Here is an 11,741-nt window from a genome sequence, read left to right on the forward strand (position 1 = left end):
GAACCGCCTCGGCCACGCTGGACCGTCCGATGGAGATCGACGGCCGGATCGAGGTTACCGGATTGGGGGGTGTGGGTGTAATTAGAAGGGGATTTGAGGGGCCTTTTTGTAAATGTGTAGCCCTTCCCAAACCGAGAAGAGAAAGGGAGGAAAAAAAACCCTTGCTTTCTTTCTCGCAGTTCCGCCGCCGCCGCCGTCGCCGTCGCCGTCGCCGGAGCCTGAGCCCGACCGCGGCGGAATCTCCGAAAACTCGCGCGGCTTCGCCTCCGGGAGGAGGAATCTGGAGAGTTAATAGCGCCTGTCAGCTCCCTGTATTTCTGTCTCTCTGTGTGTGTGAGTGGATGATGTCTCCCTGTAGTTCTGCGTTTCTTGCGCTGTGTTGCTTTCTTTGTATCTAGATGGTCAATTTGGTAGAGGATTATATTAGTCTTATGATTTTATTTTAATTTTGCCAGCTCAAACTTATAACGAGCCGGGACAGAAAGATTTCATCGAAGTGGAGGAGCCATGGCTGGTAAGCTTCTTATCAGTCTAACATGACTCTGCCGTGTGAAGCATCGAGCATTGTTTCTGCTCTGGTGAATTCTGATGTCATTGCAATGCTGTTCTTTCCTGTTGGTGTTTGTTTGCAGGGAAAGAGGAGAAGAGGTCGCGCAAGGAGAAGCGGAAAGAAGCGAGATCGGAGAAGCAAAAACTGCGCTTTCTTTCTTGGGTTCAGCATCAGGTTAGCATGCCAAATCCTTTATGCAAAGAAAACTGACATGCTTTGCTAGTTTGGGGATTTTAATTTAGGTGTACAAAATTTCTTGCATTAGGGTGGCAAAAGCAAAAGTAAGAAGCCGGTAGAGCCATCTGTAGAATCAAGTCCAGTAGAGGAAAAGAAACCAAAGAAAGAACCTACCAATGTGAAGAAGAGAAGGAGGGATACTGAGGCTAAGCCCAAGTCCAAGTCCAAATTCCAGGAATATCTTGAGATGGAGAGGGGTGGAGCTGTGAGCAGAGAGGAGGATCTGGAGACAGAGAGGAGGCTAGCGAAGAAACTCAAGGTGAAGAAAGGAAAGTTGGGAGGTCCAGATGATGGTATGGACAGCCTTTTCGCGGACCTTGGATTTGAGGGCGACTTCGGTTCAGATGATGAGGCAAAAGAGTTTGATTGGAATACGGTGGATGATACTGAAGTAGACAAGAAAAAAGGGAAAAAGAAAAAGAAGAAAGTGAAGAATGATGCCACTGAGGAACTATATGATGGGGGTGTGAGTGAAGAGAATGATGAAGCAGTTCAGCAATCTGAGAATGAAGTAGACAAGAAAAAAGGGAAAAAGAAAAAGAAGAAAGTGAAGAATGATCCCACTGAGGAACTATATGATGGGGGTGTGGGTGAAGAGAATGATGAAGCAGTTCAGCAATCTGAGAATGAAGAGCCTAATGTGGTTGAACTACCTATGGCGTCAAAGGCGAAGTATGTACCTCCAAGTTTGCGTGCTACTTCCAATTCAGAATCAGAAGAGATCGCTCAGATTCGCCGGAGAGTGAGAGGTGTGACTAAATTCCATCTTTATTTCCTTCTGCATAACAGGCTTCTTATCCCCTTTTTTGCATATGCATGACCTATTGTTTTCTATGTGTCAGGGCTATTGAACAGGCTCTCAGAATCGAACGTGGAGTCCATTACTCAGGAAATTGCTGCGCTATTTAGTGTATTGTCCAGTACTATTTTTTTCTCTTTTCAGTCTTCAAATATTATGCTACCAAATTTCTCCAGATATTTTCTTTTCGTTTGATTAATCACAAGTCACTTTTTATGGTTTTGTTTCCATTTATCTGTTCGCAGTCAGTTCCAAGAAGTACCGGTTGCCAGGTAATTGGCGATGAAGTTTTGGCAAGTTGTTCACGAGGACCTCGTGGAAATGAACAGTTAAGGATCTTTCACAATAGTCACGGGTGTATCTGTGTCCTTGTGGGTGTTTATTATCAATAACAAACTAATGAAATTGCTTTGTTAAACTGTACAGGTATGCTGCTGTATTTGCATCATTTGTTGCAGGTATGGCAAGCCTGGTTGGCATTGACTTCAGTGCCAAGATCCTTGCTTCTCTTGCAAAGTTGTTTGAGGTATGACTATTTCTACTATTACAAAGATGAATTGCAACTGTTGTTTTCTTTCATCTGTTTTGGATACTTGGGTTATGTTCTGAGTGACTATCACAGTTTATTTTTATTTTTAGATAAGTTAATATGTTGTCTTCTTTCCCATTGTGACAGGATGAGTACTCAAAAGAAGATGGTCTATCTCTGAGGAATCTTACTTTACTGCTCTGTTATTTGTGCATATTTGATGTCATTTCAAGGTTGGCATTTGAATGGAACATTACACTTCCTTTCTTTGGAACAGATAAATCCTAATCATCCTATCTAATATTGCAGTGATCTTGTATATGATCTGCTATCAGTGCTGAGCAAGCGCTTGACAGAGCTGGATGTCTCGACTGTATTGACCATCCTACAGTGTATGATATTAACAGTTCTTTAAATAAATAGTAATAATGCACAACTCACATTCCAGACCATTGTAGCTGTTCCACTGATTGGAATACTGCAGCATGTTTTATACTTCAGTTAAGCTGGGGATATGTTTTCATCTGGATGTACAGGCTGTGGAATGAAGCTACGTGGAGATGACCCCAGTGCAATGAAAGACTTTGTTCTCAGTATTCAGAACTCTGTAAACCAGTTGAAACTGAAAGCGCACCCAGCTGGTCAAGATAATGGACAAGCAGAGATGCATAGCAAAAGAGTAGGTTGCCTGTTTTATGGCTATTTAAGGAACATTACATGTAACCAATAGTTTTTGAGTTTGGTATCTGTTATATCTTACTGTGCAGATGGAATTTATGCTCGAGACAATATGTGACATTAAGAACAACAAAAAAAGGCCCAAAGAGGATCCTGCACACCACACTCGCATAAAAAAGTGGCTTCAAAAGGTTTTTACAAGAACTTATTTCCCAATATCTGGAATTGTAAATTGTGAAACTTCGCTGTTCATTTAACATTTAGTTTCTCTTATATGTGCCTGCAGCTGAAAGCAGAAGATGTCCTCTTGCGCGGGTTAACATGGAATAAGCTTTTGGATCCTGATAAGAAAGGGCAGTGGTGGTTGTCTGGGGATGTTTCATCCACTGTAGGCAATATTGAAGAAGTTGCGGCAGTTATAAGCAAGGAGGTTGTTGAAGCACAAAAACTTGTTCAGCTTGCAGCTGCTCAGCGGATGAACACTGACATACGAAGAGCAATCTTCTGCATTATAATGAGTGCTGAGGACTATGTAGATGCTTTTGAGAAGCTCTTGAGGTTGGACCTTTCCGGGAAGCAGGTGTGCTATCTTCTGTAAGTTCCATTGTTTTGCTCGTGTCTCTCTCAGTATTACCTATGCCATTTCCTCTATTTGCATGAAGGATCGGGAAATCATAAGGGTCATTGTGGACTGTTGTCTGCAAGAAAAGATGTTCAATAAGTATTACGCAGTCCTCGCTTCGAAGCTATGCAGCCATGATAAAAATCACAAGTTCAGCTTACAGGTATTGCATTTGTCATCTTTGTTATCTGCTCAACAACTGTCCTGTCTAACAAATTAGTGGATTGCTGCTTTGCTGATGTTGCTAGTAGATTTATTTTTCTTGATTGACTTAATAGGATGAAACATGTTACACGTATACATTATAATAAACTGATGGCCTGTTAACTTGCATTTTTCTACTATTGTGTTCTGTTTGTGATGCCATTCTCTCTAGTGATGATAGTTGTAATATGCTGGCCACTTGCGTACTTCCTTTTAATGGGTGATGGCAGAAGTTAACATTATTCTTCTAACTATGTCTTCTCTGGTTTGTTCTGCCGCTGTTGCAGTACTGCATCTGGGATCATTTTAAGGAGTTAGATAATATGGAGTTGAATCGATCCATGAATCTTGCAAAACTAGTTGCGGAGATGCTGGCAAATTTTACACTCTCACTTGCAACCCTGAAGGTTGTCAAAAACCTGGCAGTGGAGGTGATTCCAAAAAGGACCATTCATTTCCGAATGCTGTTTGAGACCTTACTACAAAAGGATGATGCGGTGGTGTGGAACGTCTTTACACGCATTGCTGGACTTCCAGAGCTTGAAATTTTGAGAGATGGCCTCGTGCTATTCATCAAGCAGCATGTTATTGCTAAGGACACCGGTAAGGACTTGGCTAGCAAATTCAAGATCGCAAAGAAAGCGCTTGATAATACTGCTGGAGTTTTGATGTAATTTGTCTGACATTTCAAGGTGTTACCTCCCTGTACCCATTTTTGACTCTGTGTCCCTCCAGTTTACCTATACAACTAGCAATCATGTGACACAGCTCTAGGTTGTAGGTTCATTATTGTGCTCTGAGAAATCAGAGGATTTTTTTCTAAGTTACCCACATGAGGAATTTGAGAGAATCTTCATGTGTGACACTGATGCATTCGCAATTAGAAAGCTTGTCCTGAGAGACCTTGATGGGGCTTGAATGTTAAATCAAAATTTCTGGGAGAATGAACACACATGTCAATTTAGAGTACAGTTTCTTATACAATACCCTTTACATCTTGTTTGTATACATAATTTAGTTCCATGCAATCTGAACATTGAGTCAACAATACTTGGCCACAGAAGCAATGTGACTGAATAGTAAGTGCACTCTGAACTTGCAATTTGATCTTCTGCTGTACATTTGACAAATGTGAAAATAAAAGAAGACTATGGAGAAGTCTCATTTCTTGCTTCATCATCATCAGTCTCAACTCCTGCCCATCTGATAATTGATAAGAGAAACTCCTTCAGGTTCACATGGCCATTCCTGTTCAGGTCCATCTCTTCTGCAAGAAACAAACAAAAAATTCACTCAAACCTGAACACTAACAATGGCATGACACCAAATTAAATTAATGGTGTGACAGGAAAAGGAGAGGCAGGAGTTCTACTGAATAGCTGTGACGTTATGTGGCTGGGGGTCCTCTCCTGATGAGTAGCCTCATTCATCCTCTGGGTTACATCTTTCCTCTTCATCTTGCCATTTCCATCCTTGTCGAAGAACAGGAAGGCGTCGATGAGCTCATCGAAAACATAGTTGAGCCTGGCGGATTCAAACTCTGAAACCTGACTCCAAACATTTCAGAAACAAAAAATCTATGATCTGGCTTCAGCAACACACAACAAATGATCACTCTATGAGTTGAATTTACCTATAAGAGCAAAATGATCAAGAAAATACTTACACGGTATGTGACATCTGAACCAAAAAGAAGGTACATGAGGCAGAGGAAGACGACGAACTCCGGGAACTGGATCCCCTTCCTGTTGTCGATGTCGCAGTAGCGATGAATATTGTCGATCTCCTCCTCTGACATCTGGACCTGAAGCTTGTTCAGGCAGTTCCTCAGCTCCTCATTGTCAATTGTCCCATTTGAGTCCTCATCTGCAGTTTCAGCCACTGCAAAGGTGAACCCAGAAGCCGAGTTGCGAAACAGAACAAGAGCCTACTATTCTTTTCGGATTATTAGATAGGATTAGTTACTCCACTATTTGAAAATATGTTTCTTATAATATTTCTTCTACCGTATTGATCAGACCACTTCTTTAAAGCTATTTGTTAAGTTCATTTCTCAAAATATTCAATTTAAGATGATCTGTTGCAACAATCCACTCAATAATCTAAATCAAACGGGCTCATCAGTTGAGCTATCACATAAGTTCGGTTACGACCCGACACATTACCATATTGGTCGAAGACATCCCTGATGTTCCTGAGGCCCTCCTTGAAGCGAGGGAGACCCATGGTGATGCTGTTCACTGACCTGAAGGTCTTCTTCTTCGACTTGGTCCTCTCCTTGAGCGCCTCAGCCACCTTCTTGTCAAGATCCTTCTCCACTCTCCTGTACTTGATAGTAGCAACCAGCTTGGATTCTACACATCCCATCTCTGCTATGAAATTCTGCAAGATCAGAGCGAATTTGGCAACTGAAATGGACATGTAAACATAGAAAAATGAACAAAATGAAACAAAGTATTCAGAATTTCTACGATAAATTTCACCTGCAGCTGGGAGATGAAGTGGTAAGCAATATTGTTGTGCAAATTGCTGTGCAGCTCGAGAGAGCTAGATGGGACGTTTCCTGATGCAATCATGCAATAAAAAGTGGAGGAATCTGTCTGGTTTGGGCAATCTCTGTCAGGCTAAGGCAATAGGTGAGGTAGAATCTGATGCAAAGGCACACAGCCTGGAGCTGGAGCTGGTCAGCTAGCTCATGTTGCCGCTTGGATATATATACTCTTCGCAATTTGACACGCATAAATATTGCAACTATCTGATTACAATAAGCTGCTTCATGATTAAACATTGACATGATACGATTGCGGCTGTGTTCATTAATCAAGAAGCTATTGAACCTCTCTTTTCTGCTGCATGTATCAGCACGCATTAGCCTCTTTTTATATATAGCCAAAGCAAATGGGTAATCGACAACTCACCAAACAAAATTTGGTGCATTCCGCTTAGTTCAACGTGAGAACAAATGACATGAAAGCATAAGCACATACTGATTCCCAAATCATCAGGACGGCATAAATGACAGTGTGACAAAGATTACAAGTGAAATCTGTTACAGTCAAAGAGGAACAAACTAGCAGAACCTCCGGACATTTCACCCACCTCACTACTACGCACAAACTAAAGATAGAAAGGCAAAATAACCAAACAAAATGCGTAATATCTCCCACAAAACAGAGGACTCAGCGGCAGGTAGGGAAAGTATTAGGTTGGTTTCCTCATGTTGCGGCCAGCCCTGATCACTTCATCCACAAGCAATAACTGTGACGCGATGATGGGTCTGCACCAAAGAAAAACCAGTTAGGATTTAGGATGTTGTTGGGCAAATAAGGCAAGAATAACTTAATTACATACCCGGAATTGATGATCTGGCGTTTCACGGAGTAATTGTCGAAGATGCCCTCCATTTGGGGATCAATTGGTTCGCCAGAGTGATGGTTCAATCCCACCACCAATCCACGATCATGTTCATTCTTCAGAAAGCACAGAAACAGTTAAAATTACTGACCTCCAATTTAAGGATGAGGTGCAGCACTGAAAATGTGTTCATACCTGGAGAGAGACAATAACATCTTGGGTATCTAGACCTGAATTTTCTGCTAGTGTTTTGGGTATGACAAGAAGAGCATCAGCAAATGCCTCCACCCCAAGTTGTGCTCGCTGTTGCCAAGGTTCAGAAGTCGAGAGAATATCAATGTTTTGCTACATTGAAGTTAAAGCATATTGACATTGCAGTACACTTACTCCTTTGACAGTTTTCTTCACGTTGTCAATAAGATGCTTCTTCGCAGCAACCTCAAATGCTCCTGCTCCCTACAGTTGACAAATGACAATGTAAGAATCAAGCAGTCTGAAGATAATAAACATGGTTTCATTTCAAAAATAAAAGATAATAAAAATGATTTTATAAGCAACCTTTGGAATACACATGCATCTAATGGCAACTCTGCAACTTATATGAACAAAAGATGTGCTAAAAATGTAATTATAGCTGTTTGGCCTATGCATCAGAAGCTGGTAAAGTATACTAAAATAATGGAATCTAAAATAACCAAGAGATGTAGCCAAACTTAATGTGCACAAGGTGGATCGTGAAGTTCTGTCCATCTCTAGCTTACCAGCACAACTGCTTCATCCTCAACCGTATTCTTAACAGATCTTAGACCATCGCGAACAGCATCCTTAATTTGCGCAATGGTGTGATCATTAGGCCCTGGAGATATTGACTTTACAGTAAGTTCACCACCAAACCAGAATATTGGAAAAAGATCATTATTATAGTTCAAGAGTAATCAACCTTTAATCAGTATAGTGCAAGAGCGAGGATTTTTCACATTCTCAATAAAGGTGTACTTTTCTTCACCAAGAGTATGCTCATAGACAAGCCCAGCCCAGCCAAGACAATCTTCAGTCAAATCATCAACTGAATCAACAGCTTCACCCCCACATGCTAACACAAGCCTCTCCATGTTTCTCCTCTTTGCTCTTCGGAGACCAATAATCTGTAGCATGTAAAAAAGCATCTTGAAGAATAAGCTCCAATAATAAAAATTGAAAGAACAGATTTAACAACAAATATTAGCTGTTATGATGCTTCCATTCAGAAACATCCTAAACAAACGCAGGAATCTAAATGGTTGAAGCTTGAAAGTATGTAGTTCAGATCCATCAGAGAACATTACCCCTGCTCTAGCTAGGAGATCGAGGGATGGAGGGTCAATACCCTTCTGATTGATCACCACAAAATTTTTATCATTTCCAGCACAAACCTGAAATTCATGAAACAATATGAAGGATTTTCTGGAAGTGTACAGAAAAAAGGCACTGCAGGTGAAATAAGTGAACTACCTTATTTTTCAATTCAATAATCCTCTTCACACGCTCATCAACTTGGCGCCTTTCTGCAGCAACCATCTTTTCTCTTTGTTCTGCATTCGAGTAGAAAAATCCTGCATTTATTTCACTGAGAAGAGTATATATCAGTTAACAGTTTCCCTTCAATGATGCATGGCAAATATAGGAATAGTTTCAAGTAAAGGAACTAAGCTAAGTACAAGTGTGTGCAACCGGTCTTAACGGCAGACAAGGTAGCATACATGAAGAGCAAATATGGCTTGCTTTAAGTACGTTACTTTAACAGCCTATAAAAAGTCGTGTTTTCTTAGAGGCATGAGCAGATGAAATCAACACAAAAGGGCAAATAAGAATGTGTTAACCAACATAACAAAGTACATATTTGTAAAAGTCGTGTACCTTTTCTCATATTCCAGTGAGACATTGCAGGTCAAGATATAACAGTTCTCTGCCCTGCGTTTCATATCAGGGTGCCGAGAACCATGGTCCAAGACCAGACCCTCAACCTATAATAACAATATCAAAGCAGTGGGGTAAGCATTGTCACATTGTATCCATTACGAATTCTGTATAGTATGTAAATCAACATATTCATTTTAGTCTGCTGAATCATACAGAGATTAGTATTAGCATAAAGAATGGATAGGCAAGCTGCTCAGTTCAAAAGCTTAGCTGGGTAAAATAACTTGTTCTTCTAAAGGGAATATGAAGATCAGAATAAGTCTATCTTGAGAAATAAAGAAAAATGAATACATACCAGACGTGTGTCAACATCAAATTTGTGGCGCATGTGCATTATCTCAACCATAAAAAGATCGATTGGTTCATCAGGTTTGCGGATGCATAGAACCTAAAACATAGATTTTAATGAAAATTCAAATATGTTCATACAATGAGTAAACTTGAACCTTCCCAAGAAAAACAAATATCAGAAAGAAAATATTACCGCATTCACAACAATATCAGTCAACTGATCAGCCAATCCTTCGTACAGCTGCAAAATAGTCGATTTTATAAATGTTGAAATATTATATAGTCTATACGTTACCTGCCCAAGTAAAGAAAGCTTGAAAGCAAGAAAACAAACTGCGCCTACCTTTGTCCTTAGAGTAGTTCTTGCTATCATTTTCAAGATCTCTCTGTCAGGTTCATCGCCCATGACAACTGATGTCTTGAACTTCTCGAGAAATTCAAGAGTTGCTCTCTTGGCAACATCAAAACCATCAACCAAAAAACGTGGATGAGTGCCTACAAGAATGACAATCAGTTACTATTGAGTTTATAGTAAGTAGCAAGTTATCGTATAAAGATAAGGTTTTGCCTACACAAATTTACGACTTGAAGACAATTTTGTGCTGTGACCTTAGCACAGAAGGTCTGCATATCCTTATTTTTCAAGATTAAATTTGTGCAGTGAGGATCCAAACTAGCCTAGAAATGCATGACAAGGTAACTAGAAAACACAATGAGCCATGCTACAACTTCTCATCGTAATATCTCCACATTACACATGTTTAACAGAAGGGAGAGCATAACACATAATCAAAGAATCTAGTTTTACTCTATCCTTCACCTTCCTTTGTATAAGCTTTTACAATTCTCCTAGACGCGCAAGTGATATTTCAGATGTAATCGATATATTATAAATCCAGTCATATTGAACTATAGAAAAAGGTATAGGTTCAAATGAACATACCTTCATCAATGCACCGCTCAGATTGCTTCATAAGCTCCCCAATAAAAAGCACAGTGGAGGTTGTGCCATCACCGCTGGTATCGTCCTGTGCAACCGCGGTCCTTGCGATCATGATAGCTGTTGGGTTCTGGATTTGCTGTAAATCGAGACGCAAGAAGCCACAAACCAAAGATCAGATCACTTCCAACACTAAAATGCCCTCGCCACAAACACTAATTGCCAAGCGTAACTATACCATTTCCTTCAAGAGAGTGTTCCCATCCTTGGTCAGCTTGATGTCGCCAGCTCCACCCACAAGCCTGTGCAGCAAAATAGCGAACGCATTCAGGTAGAGCAAATTTCGCTGGATCACAGCCATTACAACACATCGTACCTCTACCTAGACATCTAGAAATCGCTATTCCAAAAAAAAAAAAAAGAACACCGCCATTGCAAATCTTAGCAGCTAGCCAGCTACCTCATTACCAAACCCTTCCAAACATCCGCCATTCCGAACCTACGAACTGGATCAAACAGTGTGCGGCACCTCGCCGCGCAAATCTAGAAATAACGCATCTGCAAACCACAGAAACCGCATCCACAGCCCAGCACACACAACAAAAAAAATCAGAGAAAGCCTACGCCTCGCGAATCTACTACAGCTACGCGCAAGCGCGCGCGTGTGTGATCTAGCCGATGCAACACCTCCCCCCGCATCGAACCAGATCAAACCAGCTAGCACAGGAGCGCCCAACGAGATGGGAGAGAGAGAGAGAGAGAGAGAGAGAGAGAGAAGGAAGGCCATACATCTTGATGGTGCCCTTGGGGCCAAGGTTGGTCTTGAGCACGTCCTGGAGGCCCTTGGCGGCGTTGATGTTCATGTGCAGCGCCGCCGACTTGTTGAGCACCTCCGCGTTCGGGTTCAGCACGCGGAGCGACATGGCTGACCGACCACCAGACGGGACCAGAGGCGCCCTCGATCCTCGCCGGAGATTCGCACGCGGCGCGGCGCGGCGGCGATGCGGGCGGAAGGGGAGGGGAGGGGAGTTGGGAGGGGAAGTGGCGGTGGTAGGGTTTTTGTGTTCGGAGGGGGGGAGGAGTGGTGTTGGTGAAGTTCGGGAGAGGTGTCGACGGGCGCGGAGATGGGCCTAGGGGCCCCGTTTGGATGGGCCGGGATTTGGGCCTATCGAAACAAGGCCTTTGTTTCCCTGGGCTGAATGGAGTAGCTGTTGTAGGGTTTGTGAGCCCATCGGTTGGCCTAATAAGCTAAAGCAAAAAACCAAAATTTAAATTTTTAACTTGATTTTCAAGTTGATTTCAAGACATTTTCAAGGTAATTTTTTTTAGCATTGGCTTTTCAGTTGTTATGAACAAATGTATAAAAAATTTTCCTATGAATTATAAGCCAAAACGGCTTATTAGAGAATATGGGCAACCGATGAGGCTATGTATCTCCTATATTGGGTTTAGAGTTCTTCAGGATGTAAATTTGTGATTTATGGTGCTTTAGTTTCTTTGATTCGCTTTTGCAAGTCCCTTCTATAGTGAACACGCTTCTCAAACTGATAAACAGTGTGTTTTCTAAAAACATATATA

At 41.5% G+C, this 11,741-nt stretch overlaps 3 protein-coding genes across 7 annotated transcripts; 1 reads left to right on the forward strand and 2 right to left on the reverse strand.

Moving 5' to 3' along the window:
• The first annotated feature begins 114 nt into the window (after positions 1-114).
• Positions 115-4,588, forward strand: LOC4337800 (uncharacterized). 3 transcript variants are annotated; one of them, XM_015784309.3, is made up of 14 exons: positions 115-333; positions 456-514; positions 633-724; positions 816-1,536; positions 1,630-1,697; positions 1,832-1,914; positions 2,013-2,112; positions 2,263-2,348; positions 2,425-2,507; positions 2,652-2,794; positions 2,883-2,984; positions 3,080-3,373; positions 3,456-3,578; positions 3,907-4,588. In XM_015784309.3, the coding sequence occupies exons 2-14, from the start codon at positions 508-510 to the stop codon at positions 4,291-4,293; spliced, it is 2,289 nt and encodes a 762-aa protein (XP_015639795.1). In that variant the 5' UTR covers positions 115-333; positions 456-507; the 3' UTR covers positions 4,294-4,588. The 3 variants fall into 3 exon arrangements, with proteins under 3 accessions (XP_015639795.1, XP_015639797.1, XP_015639796.1); XM_015784311.3 differs by having other exon boundaries at positions 115-300; XM_015784310.3 differs by having other exon boundaries at positions 115-287.
• On the reverse strand, positions 4,541-6,308 carry LOC107276351 (probable calcium-binding protein CML22). 3 transcript variants are annotated; one of them, XM_015784313.3, is made up of 5 exons: positions 6,103-6,308; positions 5,785-6,001; positions 5,286-5,485; positions 4,992-5,166; positions 4,541-4,886 (listed from the first exon to the last, which is right to left on the reverse strand). In XM_015784313.3, exons 1-5 carry the CDS (start codon positions 6,193-6,195, stop codon positions 4,768-4,770), a joined length of 804 nt encoding a protein of 267 aa, XP_015639799.1. In that variant the 5' UTR covers positions 6,196-6,308; the 3' UTR covers positions 4,541-4,767. The 3 variants fall into 3 exon arrangements, with proteins under 3 accessions (XP_015639799.1, XP_015639802.1, XP_015639800.1); XM_015784316.3 differs by having other exon boundaries at positions 5,785-5,988; positions 6,103-6,215; XM_015784314.3 differs by having other exon boundaries at positions 5,785-6,027; positions 6,103-6,206.
• A 274-nt stretch (positions 6,309-6,582) lies between these two features.
• Positions 6,583-11,230, reverse strand: LOC4337802 (T-complex protein 1 subunit zeta 1). The gene is made up of 15 exons (XM_015784312.3): positions 10,953-11,230; positions 10,402-10,465; positions 10,167-10,302; positions 9,567-9,718; positions 9,417-9,464; positions 9,228-9,320; positions 8,870-8,976; positions 8,465-8,579; positions 8,299-8,385; positions 7,914-8,118; positions 7,735-7,829; positions 7,361-7,429; positions 7,169-7,276; positions 6,971-7,089; positions 6,583-6,896 (listed from the first exon to the last, which is right to left on the reverse strand). Exons 1-15 carry the CDS (start codon positions 11,084-11,086, stop codon positions 6,821-6,823), a joined length of 1,608 nt encoding a protein of 535 aa, XP_015639798.1. The 5' UTR covers positions 11,087-11,230; the 3' UTR covers positions 6,583-6,820.
• Between the last annotated feature and the right edge of the window lie 511 nt (positions 11,231-11,741).

The sequence above is a fragment of the Oryza sativa genome, chromosome 5 (assembly GCF_034140825.1).
Source record: "Oryza sativa Japonica Group chromosome 5, ASM3414082v1".
Taxonomy (NCBI): Eukaryota; Viridiplantae; Streptophyta; class Magnoliopsida; order Poales; family Poaceae; genus Oryza; species Oryza sativa.